At 46.3% G+C, this 13,487-nt stretch overlaps 1 protein-coding gene across 3 annotated transcripts in view; it reads right to left on the bottom strand.

The window, feature by feature from the left end:
- nrp1a (neuropilin 1a) overlaps positions 1–9,889 on the bottom strand; it is a 79,227-nt gene extending 69,338 nt beyond the window's left edge. For 2 of the 3 annotated variants that reach the window (XM_080489171.1, XM_080489173.1), the window contains exons 1-3: positions 9,345–9,889; positions 7,780–8,214; positions 6,416–6,590 (exon numbers count right to left, since the gene is read on the bottom strand). In XM_080489171.1, coding sequence (XP_080345297.1) covers positions 6,416–6,590; positions 7,780–7,882 — 278 coding nt within the window. In that variant the 5' untranslated portion in view covers positions 7,883–8,214; positions 9,345–9,889. Of the gene's footprint in view, positions 1–6,415; positions 6,591–7,779; positions 8,506–9,344 lie in introns of those variants that run through there. The other variant, XM_080489172.1, reaches the window with a different exon arrangement.
- Positions 9,890–13,487: the final 3,598 nt, after the last annotated feature.

Here is a 13,487-nt window from a genome sequence, read left to right as displayed (position 1 = left end):
GCATTGGACCACACAACAAAGGGAATTACTTGTAACTATGGAGGACTCCTTGGATGACATGAGTGGCTTTGTGGCTTTCTGCCGGACTATGCGATGGCTTTTTCACTCAAAACTACTGTATTTATGAGCTCATCAGGTTTCTGCCTCCTTATAATGGGGGCAAATCAGACTTTTTATAGTTTGGTTTTCAAGTCATTTTTACACAAGCTTCTGTCTCACACTGAATCTGTAGCTTTTGTTATTTGTGGTGTTCCTCTCTAAAATACTTTGAATGTTCTTTTTTTCTTCTAAATAGTCTTCCACATGAGTGCTGACTTGCGGAGATCTGTATCTCATTTCGAAAGGTCGCCGAGGTAGTGACAAATGAATAATCCTGTTCCTGAGTGACTCACCAGCCTCATCAACATTATATTTTGCAAGTAGCAAAGGGTTTGATGTGCTTCAAATAGAAACGTAAGATCCAGAACGCCTGTCTCAGAAAGTTTGGGTATAATTGGCGTGAAGTGCAAACAAGACACATCGGAAGCAGATTGCTCTTTGAGACGCTGCTGACGAGCTCTCTTCAAGGTGCGCCGTTCCTACGTAATTTCAGGTCTAATTTGATTTCCATTGTTACAAACTGTGGGAGTCTATCGCGGCACAAAATACCAGGTGCACGATTTCAGCTGTTTTCTGCCGAACCCGGTAGTTAAAAGGAGCGACGTCGCCCCTGCGCGCTCCATTTCCCTGTGCATATTTTGGAGGCGCCGCTTTGAACCCTGCCAGTGTGGATGCTTCTGTGACACGGGCTTTTAAAAGACGAGAGACCGCACCGACAGCAGGAATAAATGTCCGAAGTACGTCCAACAATCCATGTCAACCCAAAGCCCCGTCAACCTTGGACCCCTCCCCCCCGCCTCCCCGACTTTTAAATCTGCCAACACTCCTGCAGCCCGGTTTAAAAAAGGCTCGACTTATTTATTCTCCTCCATGACAACTCCTATTAGACAATCACACGGCCCACCTCTTCTTATTTGCCTTGCAGAGGAGGGTGACGGGGGTAAAAGGGAGCTTGTGCACTTTACCCCCCCCTCTGCTGCTTTTGAACATGTGGCTGCTACATGCTAACAGGAAGGCTAACAGGGGAATTAGAAGAAGTGGCCAACTGGATCTTTTCCCTAAAGCCCCTTCTGTCCTTCCACCGTCACTTCTTGGAAACAGGTGGCACTCACTCTTTGTTGGCCTCTGAGCAGGAGTCCACATGACAAAGGGGGGGGCCGACTATAGATACAGTTGAGGTTAATACCCGGAGCTTCGTGAGTCATCCCTTCAGTCCGGAGCCCGGTCACAAATGCCATGGGGGTGGGGTGGGGGGTGGGGGGTGTGTGGGGGGGCAGGATGTCTATTGTAGACAGGACACAGCAGAGAATGTTTGCACTCCCAGCAGGCCCGGCGGCTCCACGGGGGCAAAGCAGCAGGAGGCAGAAGAGAAGGTGTGAGGGGGGTCAGGGTAAGGCAGGAGCTACTATTCAAAAAAAAAAAAAAAAAAAAAAGTGCGGAAAAAGAATGCACTTTCACTTCCCTCCCCCCCACTCAAAGGCATTCTTCGAATATCTCCCTCCACCTGCTACTACTGTACCATCCATCTAAGGCCCCGTTTCCACGGCAACGTTTTAAATGAAAACGCATCGTTTTCACGTTTATGTTTACAAAAGGTTCTGTGTTTGCACGGCAACGTTTTGAAAACGATGTCCGTTCACACGGAAATGGTAGAAATGCTGAAAACAATGTGGTTACCATGCCAGGCCACTAGTGGGTGCTCTTGTTGACTTTTGTAATGAAACTGCACACACATGGTCGCAGAAAACAATACACAATGGAAAGCACATGGACAGACGACCAAGTTGGATTGTTATTACCGTGACTGTCAAAATAAAAGTACCAAGTCCGAGGAGAATATGGACTGGGAGTTATGACACTCTGGAGGAAACGCCTTTCTTATTGTCCATCTACTGAGCATGTGCAGAAGAACTATTTACTCTGACTTTGGTGTGCGTGCACGGTAGCAACAGTTCATAAAAATTGTGTTTTCCTCTGTATAACAAGGAGTCAGAGCGTTTTCAAAAAGTTCCCTTTTCAGTGTCTCCGAGCACCGATAAACAGACAAGCAAAACGCAATGAAAGTTTTGTGTTTTCACTTGAAACGTTGTCACGTAAACAGGGCCACAGGCACCTGAAGTAATGGAAGGGGTTGGGGGGGGGGGGGGGGGGCGCTCTGTTGGACTTTCACTCCTCCCACTAAGAGGCATTCTTCAAATATCTCCCCTCGGCTGCTACTACACCACCATCCACCCCCAGTCCCCCTCCGTCCACTGTGGAATATGTGTGAGGTCCAGACAGAGGGAAAAGCAAAGGGATGGAAAGAGATCCTCACCACCCTCCAGTTTTTAACCCTTCTCCTCTCAGCACTGTGACGAGCTGACTGACTTCACTGACTGCGAGGGTTCTCACTGCACTGAGGCTTCTTTTTTTTTTTTATAGCCCGGTCAGCAACTCCGATGCTATCAATGATTCATATTGTTGTCAAGAGCACATCGGAGGTTTAGAAAGTTGTAGCGAGGCGAGGTGTTGGAGGAGGTTTGCAGGGAGCGGTCCGAAGCCTCAAAATGAAACATTACCAGCTGTTGTTTAAGTAAAAGTTCGAAATTGGAAACTTTTTGGGGGGAATTCTGGCCCGAGAAGCTCGCTCAAACTTCGAGGTTTAAATTAGATAAATTGCCCTTCAGTCTCATGTGAAGTCTGCCTGTCACTTGTTTGGATTCAGACCTCCGTTTTCTTTTTTTTTTTTTCCCTCGGATGGCGGAGCTACCGCAGCCCGACGAGCGTGACAGGCTTTATCAGATGGCTGAGAGAGAGAGAGAGAGAGAGAGAGAGAGAGAGAGAGAGAGAGAGAGAGAATGGGTGCACAGAGCGAAAGCATATCTATTTACTTCAGATTTTCACTTGAGCTTAGCTCGGTCATTTCGCCGATTTTCAGAGCAAATTGAGTTCAAATATTTGCCTCGATGCGGGTTGTGCCTGCGCCTCAAACTTCATTAGCTGCCAGAGGCGAGCGAGCAAGCTAATACCCGCCCCCCCAACCCCCCCGCCCGCCAAAACTCTCCGACTCTGTGAAAGTCTACAGCGGTGCGTGAAAGGAAAACACGCTCCACATTCAGAATGGCAGGGCTCACTTAGTCCCTCTCCTTATCTCTGTGATGGAGTGTTTTCCTCCTCGGAGCTCTCAGGACACAGGCCTCTGCACTTCCCCAAACAAACCTGCGGAGGGGCCGTAGCGGCGACGGTGGCGGCGCACACGTGCAGCAACACCGCCCAGACTCCCACTCAGCGAGGACTTGTTTTTCTTTTTTACGAGCACCACTTTGAGTGCTCCTTGTTTGGTTTGCTGATAAGAGCCATGTTGGGGGAACATGTGGCGCATGTGTGTTCCATTTGCCCGCTAATTAGATTGCAAAGGCAGTGCACTGAAGCATGCATTGTAACCCCCACCACCGCCACCGCCACCACCACCGCCACCGCCAGCGCTCCCGCCCCCACCCACTCCTGCCAGTCCATCAGATAAGGAAGCCATTCTGGCTCTCATCAGTTTCCATTATGTAAGGGCTGATTTGGTGAGTGGCGCTGCGACGGGGAGTCTGATGGGTCCCTCGCAAATCACACCCAGCCGCTGTCTGCGGAACGCACGGGCGGAAACTCCCGCGCTTTATAACCGGGTTACCTATGACACGCCCTGTCAGCGATTACCCGATAATCCGTTCTCACGTTACACAGGGCTGTAATTTGGAATTAGGAGGGAGGAAAGAAAAAAAAAGGACAGAGGGAAATGTTTTTCGCTCTCCAGCCTCAACTTTGTGATAAATGGTGAAGTGGAACTAAAGTCCCATGAAAACCACTCCATTAGCAGCATTAAAAATGAAACAGCAGACCGGAGTTTAAAAATAGTGGTGGTGTGAGGGGGGTGGCTGGAGGTCGGGACGACCCCGTATTCCTGTGCGATCTCTGAGGGTTGATTTAAGTTTCACGGCTGTCCGCCCGAGTAGTTTGTCAACTTATGCTCCAGACAAGTGGTTTCTACTCTTCTGACCGCACGGCTGGTTTTGCGTAGCGCGTGTCTGCCGCCGCCAAGCAAGGGAGAGGAAACAGAGGGAGAAGCAAACTACGCAAAACCTCATCTGCTCACAAATTAACTGGCAATCCTTAAACACAGACGCTGTTTAGACAAAGTTTCAGAAATATTTCGGGTTCACACAACAACGTTTTGAAAACAATGTCCATCGATATGGGAACAGCAGAAACGCTGAAAACTATGGAGTTTAGCATGTTGGGCCACAAGGAGCCGGAATGTTTTCAGGAAGTTGCAGTTTCTCCCGTTTCAATTACAGAAAGTTATGTTTTCAAAAAGCGGCGTCTTCATTGGCTCCAAGCACCACTGTCGTGGGAAACAGACGCCCCAAAACAAACGTTTTCCATTTTCACTTGAAAACATGCAAACGGGGCCTGAGTGCAGCTGCCAAATAAAAAGAGCTCATTTGTAAATGATACACGGATGTGTCGCGACACTCAATGCCTCCGCCTTCCTCGAGCCTGCGGGGACAGAATTCTTCTTTCCGAGGGTGTTTAGACACAGGAAATTCATTCCTGGCTAATTTGATTTAACACAAGTATTGTTCCTGCAGCCACCCCCCCCCCCCCCCCCCCCCCCTTTCCCCCCCACCCCTCTTGTCCCTTCTCTGCTCCTACAACCGAGGATCTCGGGACAGTTTAATAGTCCCTCCGGTGCTGAAACCAGACCCCAAAATCCTGGAGTCAAGGAGCATCCAGCCTGTGAGAGACGGCAGCGTTTTGTCTGCAATAAATCTCCGGCAGGAGAAAGAAAGAAAGTTAAAGGGGTTCAAATGAAGGATTAAAAAGAAAAATGAAAAGAAAGAAAGGACCTGCAAGGGGGTGTGGGCGGGGGGGGGGGGCTGTCAAGGAGCAACAAAAGAAGGAGGAGGAAAAAAAAAAAAAGAAAAAAGAAGGGTCCAGGTTTTGGGTGGAGCGGAGATACAGTAACAGGATCCTGCAAAGCCCTGTACTCTCCTGAGCCCTGGAGCGTAAACAAACAGCTGAGACAGAGGAGGGCCGAGGCACCGACACACGCACAAAAACACACACACACACACACACACACACACACACACACACACACACACACACACACACACACACACACACACACACACACACACACACACACACACACACACACACACACACACACACACACAGTGAAAGACAGGCAATCAGAGCGAGGCAGTCTGCCCAGGCAAGGCTCACCTCGGGGCAGCCGCACCGACACGGGCTCATCACATTACTGTCTGTCTCCAGTTTCACCGGCTTTAAACTATCTATCTGACAACAGGTTAGCCGCTCAGCCCGCCGCTGGATGCGACAACTCGTGGCTCGCAAGTCCAATAAGGATCGGTGACTGGCTGTCCGGGAAAAGGGCAGTTTGAGGGGAAAAAAAATAAAAAAATGTTTGAAAAAAAATCACACATGTGGCGGGCGTTAATAAAGTGACTGCTTGATTAAAATAAGCTGTGATTTTTCTTTTAAAGGAGCCAAGTCTTGGTATTTCCCACTTGTTTGGGTGTTTTAATACGAGAGTGAATGCCTCATTAAGAGAGCCCCTTTTCACGCAGAATGCAGAGTTAATGGTGAGGTTTTGGCCCTATAGCTCGCCTCCCCCTTTCATCAACACACAACCACACACACACACACACACACACACACACTCTATCACTCTCACACACACATACACACACAAGCTTCTGCAAAAGTACAGCAGCTCGAATCGATATTACACCCCGGTGACTTCACTCCGCAAAGACGAAAAATCAAGGACATTCCAAAACCAAATGGCAGGGGTGAGACATTCCTGCTGCCCTATGTATTGCCAGAGCAGGATTAGATTAACACAGCTCCAGGAAGGGCGGATTGAAGACACTAGATGGCGCAGTTTCACGTGCAATCAGCATGTGTGTGTGCGTGTGTGTGTGTGTGTGTGTGTGTGTGTGTGTGTGTGTGAGTGTATGAGAGAGGGGAGGCTTGCACACACACAGCGCCTTGACACTCTTTATGAATGGAGGACAAGCGTGGACATTAAATATAAATAAACATAAACCCAGGAGGGTGCTTTGTGTCTGTGTTTGAGCAATGCTTCCAAAATGAGGTTCTGGGGTGATGTGCACAATAAATAGCTTCCTGTCACTAATAGAATAAAAAGCAAAAGGAGCCTTGCGCTATCTTTGGATCAAATCGAGGGGCCCCTGAGATCTGAGGGCCCCCACCATGTAAAGCACATCTGTTTCTCGAGGTGAGGGGGGAGAACACTTACTTGCACTCTCGGTCCTCCAGATCGAAATGCGGGTTGAAGTTGATGAGGATCCGCTGGTGAGGACCCGGAGCCGAGATCACCCACACGCACCTCTGAGAGGGGGGGTAAGACATGGGGTATCCGGGGGAGGTGAGGTAGTTGGCGGTTGAGATTCGGATGTTGCCTCCACATTTATCTTCAGGAGGGTGAAGAGAGAGAGAGATGGGGGGTGAGAAACAAAAGCCAGTCACATTTCGTGGTTGATGCTCTTCTTTGCGCCGGATTACGCGCAGAGACGGATTTGGGTTAAATGACGTAATTCCTGCCTCGCGCTATACTACCCCGGAGGTTGCTTTCAGGTTTCAAGAAAACAACACAAATGGTGCGAATGAATCACCGAGTTCAGTGAGAGGATCGACCTTGGTTGTTTACTAGAAGCCATCAGAAACAATACTGAGCGGCCTTGAAAGACTCATTCATCCAGATACACGATTTTACGCACTGTTGCAGTGCAAGATTTAAACAATATCAAAGATCAACTGTGTATATCGTTTTACACAATCAAAACCGAGTAAAACAAAACAGACCAAATGCATTAGTATAAAAAATTTGAAGAGCTAATAAATGCCAGTGATTTCATGCTTGAACCGAACGCAAAGTTAAAGACATGAGCCAAGTCTGATTTGCATTAGAATAAGAACACAAAGACAGTTTTTAAATGAGTGATATAACATTAAAGAATAAGTTTGGATGCAGGTGGAAGCTTCGGGAGACGTTTATAGGCCTATTGCTCTCAAACATCTGCATAGAATATGTGTTAAAAAGAAAGGTGGATTCATTTTGTTGGTGCTTTTTAATTAAAATGTAGGTTTAATTACCACAACGAAATGCGCTTTTTACCTCGTGGGAATAGTTGAAATCAGAATAACTGTGCGCTGGAGGCGCACGGTGAGCAGTTGGACTGACTTTTTCAACTCTTTCAAAACTCACAGCAGCGACACTGAAACTTTTGATCGGATTACTAAGATTACAAGAGACCGTGAGCCAAGCAAACATTGCGAAACATTTAACAAAATACTAAATTAGTATCGAAATAAAAAAAGACATTTAACGGTATGTTTAATAAAATGCAAAAAAGAGAAGAAAATATATTGTTACAAAGAAGATAACGACAAAAGAGTGTGATTAAATTCACTACTGAACGCCTGGAAGTGTCGCTGGGAATCAGAAGGGTTTGGGGGAAATGGGCAGGTGAGCGCCTTGCGCGTTTGCCCAAAGATCAGCGGAGATCAGAGAGGGCTAATCTTTAGAAAAAATATTTGGATTAGTAGCTTTGCAGAGTACACAACAGCTTTATTTATAGAGATATCAGATGTCACACTTACCGTTTTTGAAAGCCTTGACCACCAAGAGGATTCCCATGAACAGGATAAAGACTAATCCACAATGCATCCTTGTTTTCTCGCCAGAAAAAATAAAATTACGCATACAAAAAAATCCCCCAAAAACTCAAGAATTAAACTCCTCCGAAAGACGAGATATTTTCTTTTTTTTTCTCTCCTGTAGCAGAGGTGTCTCTTCTTTTTTTTTGGACAAAGTTGGGAATGATCTGAGAGCGGGGCTCAGGTCGCTGGCATCCTGTCATTCAGCTCCTGTTTCCTCTCGCCTGCGCCGGTTGCTCTCCTCTCCCCGGCGCCCACCGTGCCATATCCTCTCCAAGACACAACCAGAAGAAGAAGAAAACCTCCACTTCCAGCCCAAGCTTGACTTTTACGTCCTTTACTCCCTCAGATGATGCCCGGGCAGGATGTAATCCACGGCTGCGGAGTGCAGAAATAGAAAAATAAGCAGATGTGAGCAGGTTATGGATACGAGCAGCGGCTGTGCGCCCTGGACATTCCTCCCCAATGTGACCATAAAACGCCGCCGTTGCTGGTACAAATAAGACTGTGAAGACACGGATACACCCCCTTTCCCCTCAAAAATTGTGACCGCTTGGCTTCTATAGGCTCGGAGAGGTTGGTGATTGGCTTGATTACAAATAGACCGACCTATGTCTGCGGAGCGCTGCGTCTTTATATATGTAAGCGGAGCTGTGCACTGAGTCACACAGAGCAGCAGCAGCAGCAGCAAGTGACATGACTCTCTCTCATTTCTCTCTCCCTCCCTCTCCCTCGCTTTTACGCACTCCCCTCCCTCTTTCTTCTTTTACAAAAAGGAGCCAGACATTATTAGAAGATGTAGTAACACAACAGGACTTTAAAAAGCACCATCCCCCACAACATATATATATATATATATATTTAGATTTTTAATTCATATAAGAAATATTTTAGAGACTAGGCTAATTCCTCATGCACACACACACACACACCACACACACACACACACCCACACCCCTCTCTGTATGGGCCCATCTTTATTTCTGTTGCGCTCCAGAGCTCAATGCGAGTAAAAAGTCTGGTTCCTTTTCACTTCTGATTGGGAGGCTTTTGTGCTCCAGCAGCTACCCAGATGCTGTCCGATTGTTTGAAGCCCGAGTGCACAACAGTGACACCATTAAAACTGGCACTCTTGAAATTTAGAGGAAATCAATTAAAGCGTAAATTATAGTAGCCTCCAGTCGTTTACTCAAGGCTGCCCTTACTGGGTCACACTGCGCGCACACACACACATACACACAAGCAAGAACCGAGCCGGCTCAGCAACCTCATGCAATGCATTGTAGTCCTGCATAATCCTGCAAAAACAACATCCTTACACAAATGGTTATAATTTTATTTTATTTTTTTTATTTTTTACCAAGATGGATTTTAGAACACGAGGAACAATTTCAAACGTGTCGTAATCTGAGTGAGATTACGAACAGATCATGATCCTCTCAGTGCGCTCCAGCACTGTACTTCTCTTGATCCGCGGAAGAAGTGAGAGAAAAACCATCTGCATTCACCTGTGTGTTGAGGACTCGCGGACCCGCAGGCATCCAGCCCTCCTCTCTCCTCTGCACCTCCAACATGCGTGGAGCAGAGAGCGCGCGATCCGATGGGGGCTTCCTCCGACTCTGATGTTTAACAAATCACACTAAAATGTTCCCCACAGAGCTCCATAAAACGCAAGTCAACTTGGACACAGTTTGAAATACCATCAGAGCCGGAAAAAAATAAATACATGAAATAAAAAATAAATAAAAAAGCAGATCAATCCACGTCCGTCCGCGCAAAGACGCACAGCCGCTGCCCGGAGACACGCGCTCCTCTCCGCGTACGGGCTCGTCTCCTCACCGCTGAGCTCTACGGGTCTCTTCTCACTCTCACTCAACATTCACCACTCAAATCCGACCCGTGTGAGTGGAAAAAGCTACACAGTCCTCAAGACGTTTTTTTTTTAAAAAAAAGAATTAAGAATAAAAGTCCGTGTCGATCCGGTACAAGTTTCCTTCTGGTCCGCGTCTCCGTGCGCCTCCGCACCGTCCTCGACTCTTCCACTGATGCAAATGCGGAGGGTTTGAGTCCCCGCCAGCTTCCACACGCCCCTTTACGAGGGGATGAGTACGGCGGGCGCGCGCGGTTGTTTTCTTGTGCGTGCGTGCGTGCGTGCGAGTCCCTCCGATCGATATGCAGATTTTCCAGCCCGGCAGCTGCCTCTGATTTTAATCCTTCAGCCTTCACAGGGCGCAGGACAAAGTCACATTAAAAAAAAAAAAGACAAGAATGCGCGAACCCGAGGGAGCCCCTGCGCAAAGGAGCCACCAGAAAAGGACATTTTACTCTTTTTTTTAGTGGCTCAATCTGAAAATCTTCATGCACACTTATGATAAACACTTTAAAAAAATATATACATTCAGTCAGTGACTCTAGTTGGTCATTAAAGTTATATCACAGGAGAATAAAATATACAATAATGTGCTTCAGATATTAAAAAAATATACTTTACATTCCCATTGTATCATATTGTTATTATAGAGAGTCTGCATAGTTTGATACAGTACTGTGGGAGCCTATAGGGGCCCGAGGGACACGCAGCACAACAAAGAAGCTGTTCTCTGTTGATGTATGAACAATCTGTCTGTCTCTCACCCACTTCACCCTGCACCAAAAATACACACACATGCATACACTTTTGAATGACAGCCTATGAAACTGTGAGCATGATCCGCTTAGCAGTGGCATCCCAAAGCTTCACTCGTGACACCAGTCGAGTCTGCAAAAACTGTGGTGGAAAAGTCCCTTTATTTGTTGTTATTTATATGCGTTCACACACAATTCGACACTTTTAAACGGGGTTCGGCGTGAACAGACTGTTGAGTGAGCGCCACAGATGGCAGGGAAGGAGTTTGTGTGTCAACAAAGCAGGACAGAGCTTGTTTGCAATCCCATGTTCAGGCAGGAATTCGCAAAGTTTTAATTATGAATGGCGCCTCTGCTCTCGGTTCCCTATTTGATCACATTTTATGCTTTATCACAGTCAGTTTAGCGGAAAAAAAAGTCCTGTGTATGTAAACTATCAACTATCTGTAATGTGCCTGAAATAAATTATATTACCCAACTAATTGTTTTTTGTTTTGCCACAATTCAAACCAACTTTTTAGTTTCGATTTTATTCATTCAACTTAAAAAAAACATCTTATTTCCCCCAGAAAGTGATTAAACTAAAGAATTACAGTGATTAAACTCACTTGAGAGGTTCATGTTAGTCACCCTAACATTATCTATCTATCTATCTATCTATCTATCTATCTATCTATCTATCTATCTATCTATCTATCTATCTATCTATCATCCATCCATCCATCCATTCAGACTTGTTAAATGAGATAAATGTGTTTTAATGAAATATATTTATACTTATTTATTATATAGATTATTTTCAAGGACTATGTCTGTCTGTCTGTCTGTCTGTCTGTCTGTCTGGATGGATGGATGGATGGATGGATGGATGGGTGGATAGATAGATGTACATGTTTATCTTGGTTTTAGTGTTACATTTATACAACAAAAATTGGTTAACTTGGTCATTTGATTCCTAAAAAAGCAACAAAAAAAAAACTCCCTGCTCTTGCTTGCTTTGGCTCCACAGGACCAGAGGTTGAAGGACACTCCTCTGGCCCCAGAAGCCTCCACTCACAGTTCAGCCTGGTTGTGTAACTCTCCCGCGGAGGGGAAGTGAAACTAAAACAGGATCCGTGGAGCTAGAACTCCCCTTGACCCGGTTTCTACGCTGCAGCCGCCGCAGGGTCGGGCCTGGCACACATGTGCAGCAGCAGTTGACGGCTCTCCTGACAGCTCTGCCAGCTCTCTCCTACACCTGCAGGTCTCTGTGGCCAGGAGGAGGAGCCGGCCGGCCGGCCTGTAGGGGGCGTCAGAGCTGGTGAACAGCAGCTCAGAGAGGAAAGACTCAGTCACCTCACTGGAGTGGGTTTGTGAACAAATTGCACAGGTTTGTGTAGACTCCATCGTTACATTCAGGATCCTCCTTTGAACTATCTCCTCTCCTGAGGGTTCTAATGCGCTTCTTCTAACAAAGAGAGCAAGAGCAGAGTCATCCTAGAGAGAGGACGCAGTGACTCTGGTAAGTCTCCAGATAACGCCAACGTTAAGACGGGACGCATCTCTATCAAAGGCGAGCGCTCACTAGACTTACGTGTGTTCCGGATGACACATGAACAATGGTTCAGCGTCAAATCAGAAGAGAAGAAGACGACAAGGATAGTAGAGGAATAATAAAAGACCCATTTAAAAGGATTTCCTTCGTCATATATATCCACAGTAATCTTTTGTACGGCCCCGATGAATAATTAGCTCCGGTACAAAAGCAGACATTTTATGGCTCCTGTGTGAAGCGGGTGGACTTGATTTCATTAGCCGGCCCCTCTTTTATTCAGCAGACTGAGTCAGAGTGAAACGTGGAGGCTCAAAGCATCTGGCACAAAGTCAGGGAGAGCATTCCACTTCATTTTCTGATTGAAAAGTCTCGTCTTCGGAGTCAGAATCTGGACATGATTTAACGGCTCTTTTGTGCTATTTTGGGCGAGAAGCTCGTGACGGCCAGGAGAAAGAGTGCATGACGTCTCCGCGTGGGAAAGAAGTGAAGTCAGAGCGCAACACCGGCTCAACGCTTATGGAGCATTAAGCGGCGCGTCGACACTGCTGTGGGAGTGAAAACAATACGAGAGTTCATATCCCCAGAGACAGTCACCGGGAAGTGGGAAAGTTCCAATAACCAAATGGACCAAAAATGTTTTTTTAAATAAAAATACATATAAACTTGCAAAGTGGGAATGTCCCACTGGAATTATGGGAAAGTTTGTGGCGTGCCTAAAATGAAACATTTTGAGAAAAAGCTCCCAAGTTATAACTTTTCGAAAACGCTTCGACTCCGTCTCCGTGGAAACGGGGAGGAAAACGTAACTTTCCTGAAATGTCGCTACTGCACATGCTCAGGAGGTGGAGAGTAAGAACAATGTTTGCCTCCAGTGTCATAACTCCCAGTCCATATCCTCCTGGGACTTGGTAGCTTTAGTTTGCCAGTCACCGTAATAACAACTTCATCATCTGTCCATACAAATATCTGTGTACTCACCATTGTTTATAGTGTAATGTTCTCTGGATAGTTCCATTTCAAAAACTAGAATGGGCACTCGGTTGAGCATGTTAGCCGTTAGCTCATGTCGATGCTAACTTGCCTGTCAGGTAGCTACACTGCTGTGTGAAACACTGAGCAGGGAGCGTCTCCGTGGCAACAGACACTGATCTCCTCTGATCTCCATGAGGTCCCTCTCCCATCCACTTTGTATGGGACATTTTATTTCACAGTTTTGGGGGATTTATTCGGAAATGTTTAGCCTTTAACGTCTCAAAAATCTAATCGATTGGTCTTTGGATGATGACAAACCATCCCTGAAGATGTCATGCAATTCGGGTTAATAGCTTTTGCGAAAAGTTGGTAAAATCCCAATAAATAAATAAGCGGCCCAACACTTAAGTATATTGTTTTCAGTGTTTTTAACCATTTGAGTAAATGGACATCGTTTTCAAAATGTCAACATGAAACTCATCTGAAACAAAAACTGTAAAATGATGCGTTTTCACCTGAA

The sequence above is a fragment of the Lipophrys pholis genome (assembly GCF_963383615.2).
Source record: "Lipophrys pholis genome assembly, chromosome: 20".
NCBI classification, from domain to species: domain Eukaryota; kingdom Metazoa; phylum Chordata; class Actinopteri; order Blenniiformes; family Blenniidae; genus Lipophrys; species Lipophrys pholis.
The sequence above is the reverse complement of the archived record's forward strand: the minus strand, read 5'-3'. Positions and strand labels throughout refer to the sequence as shown.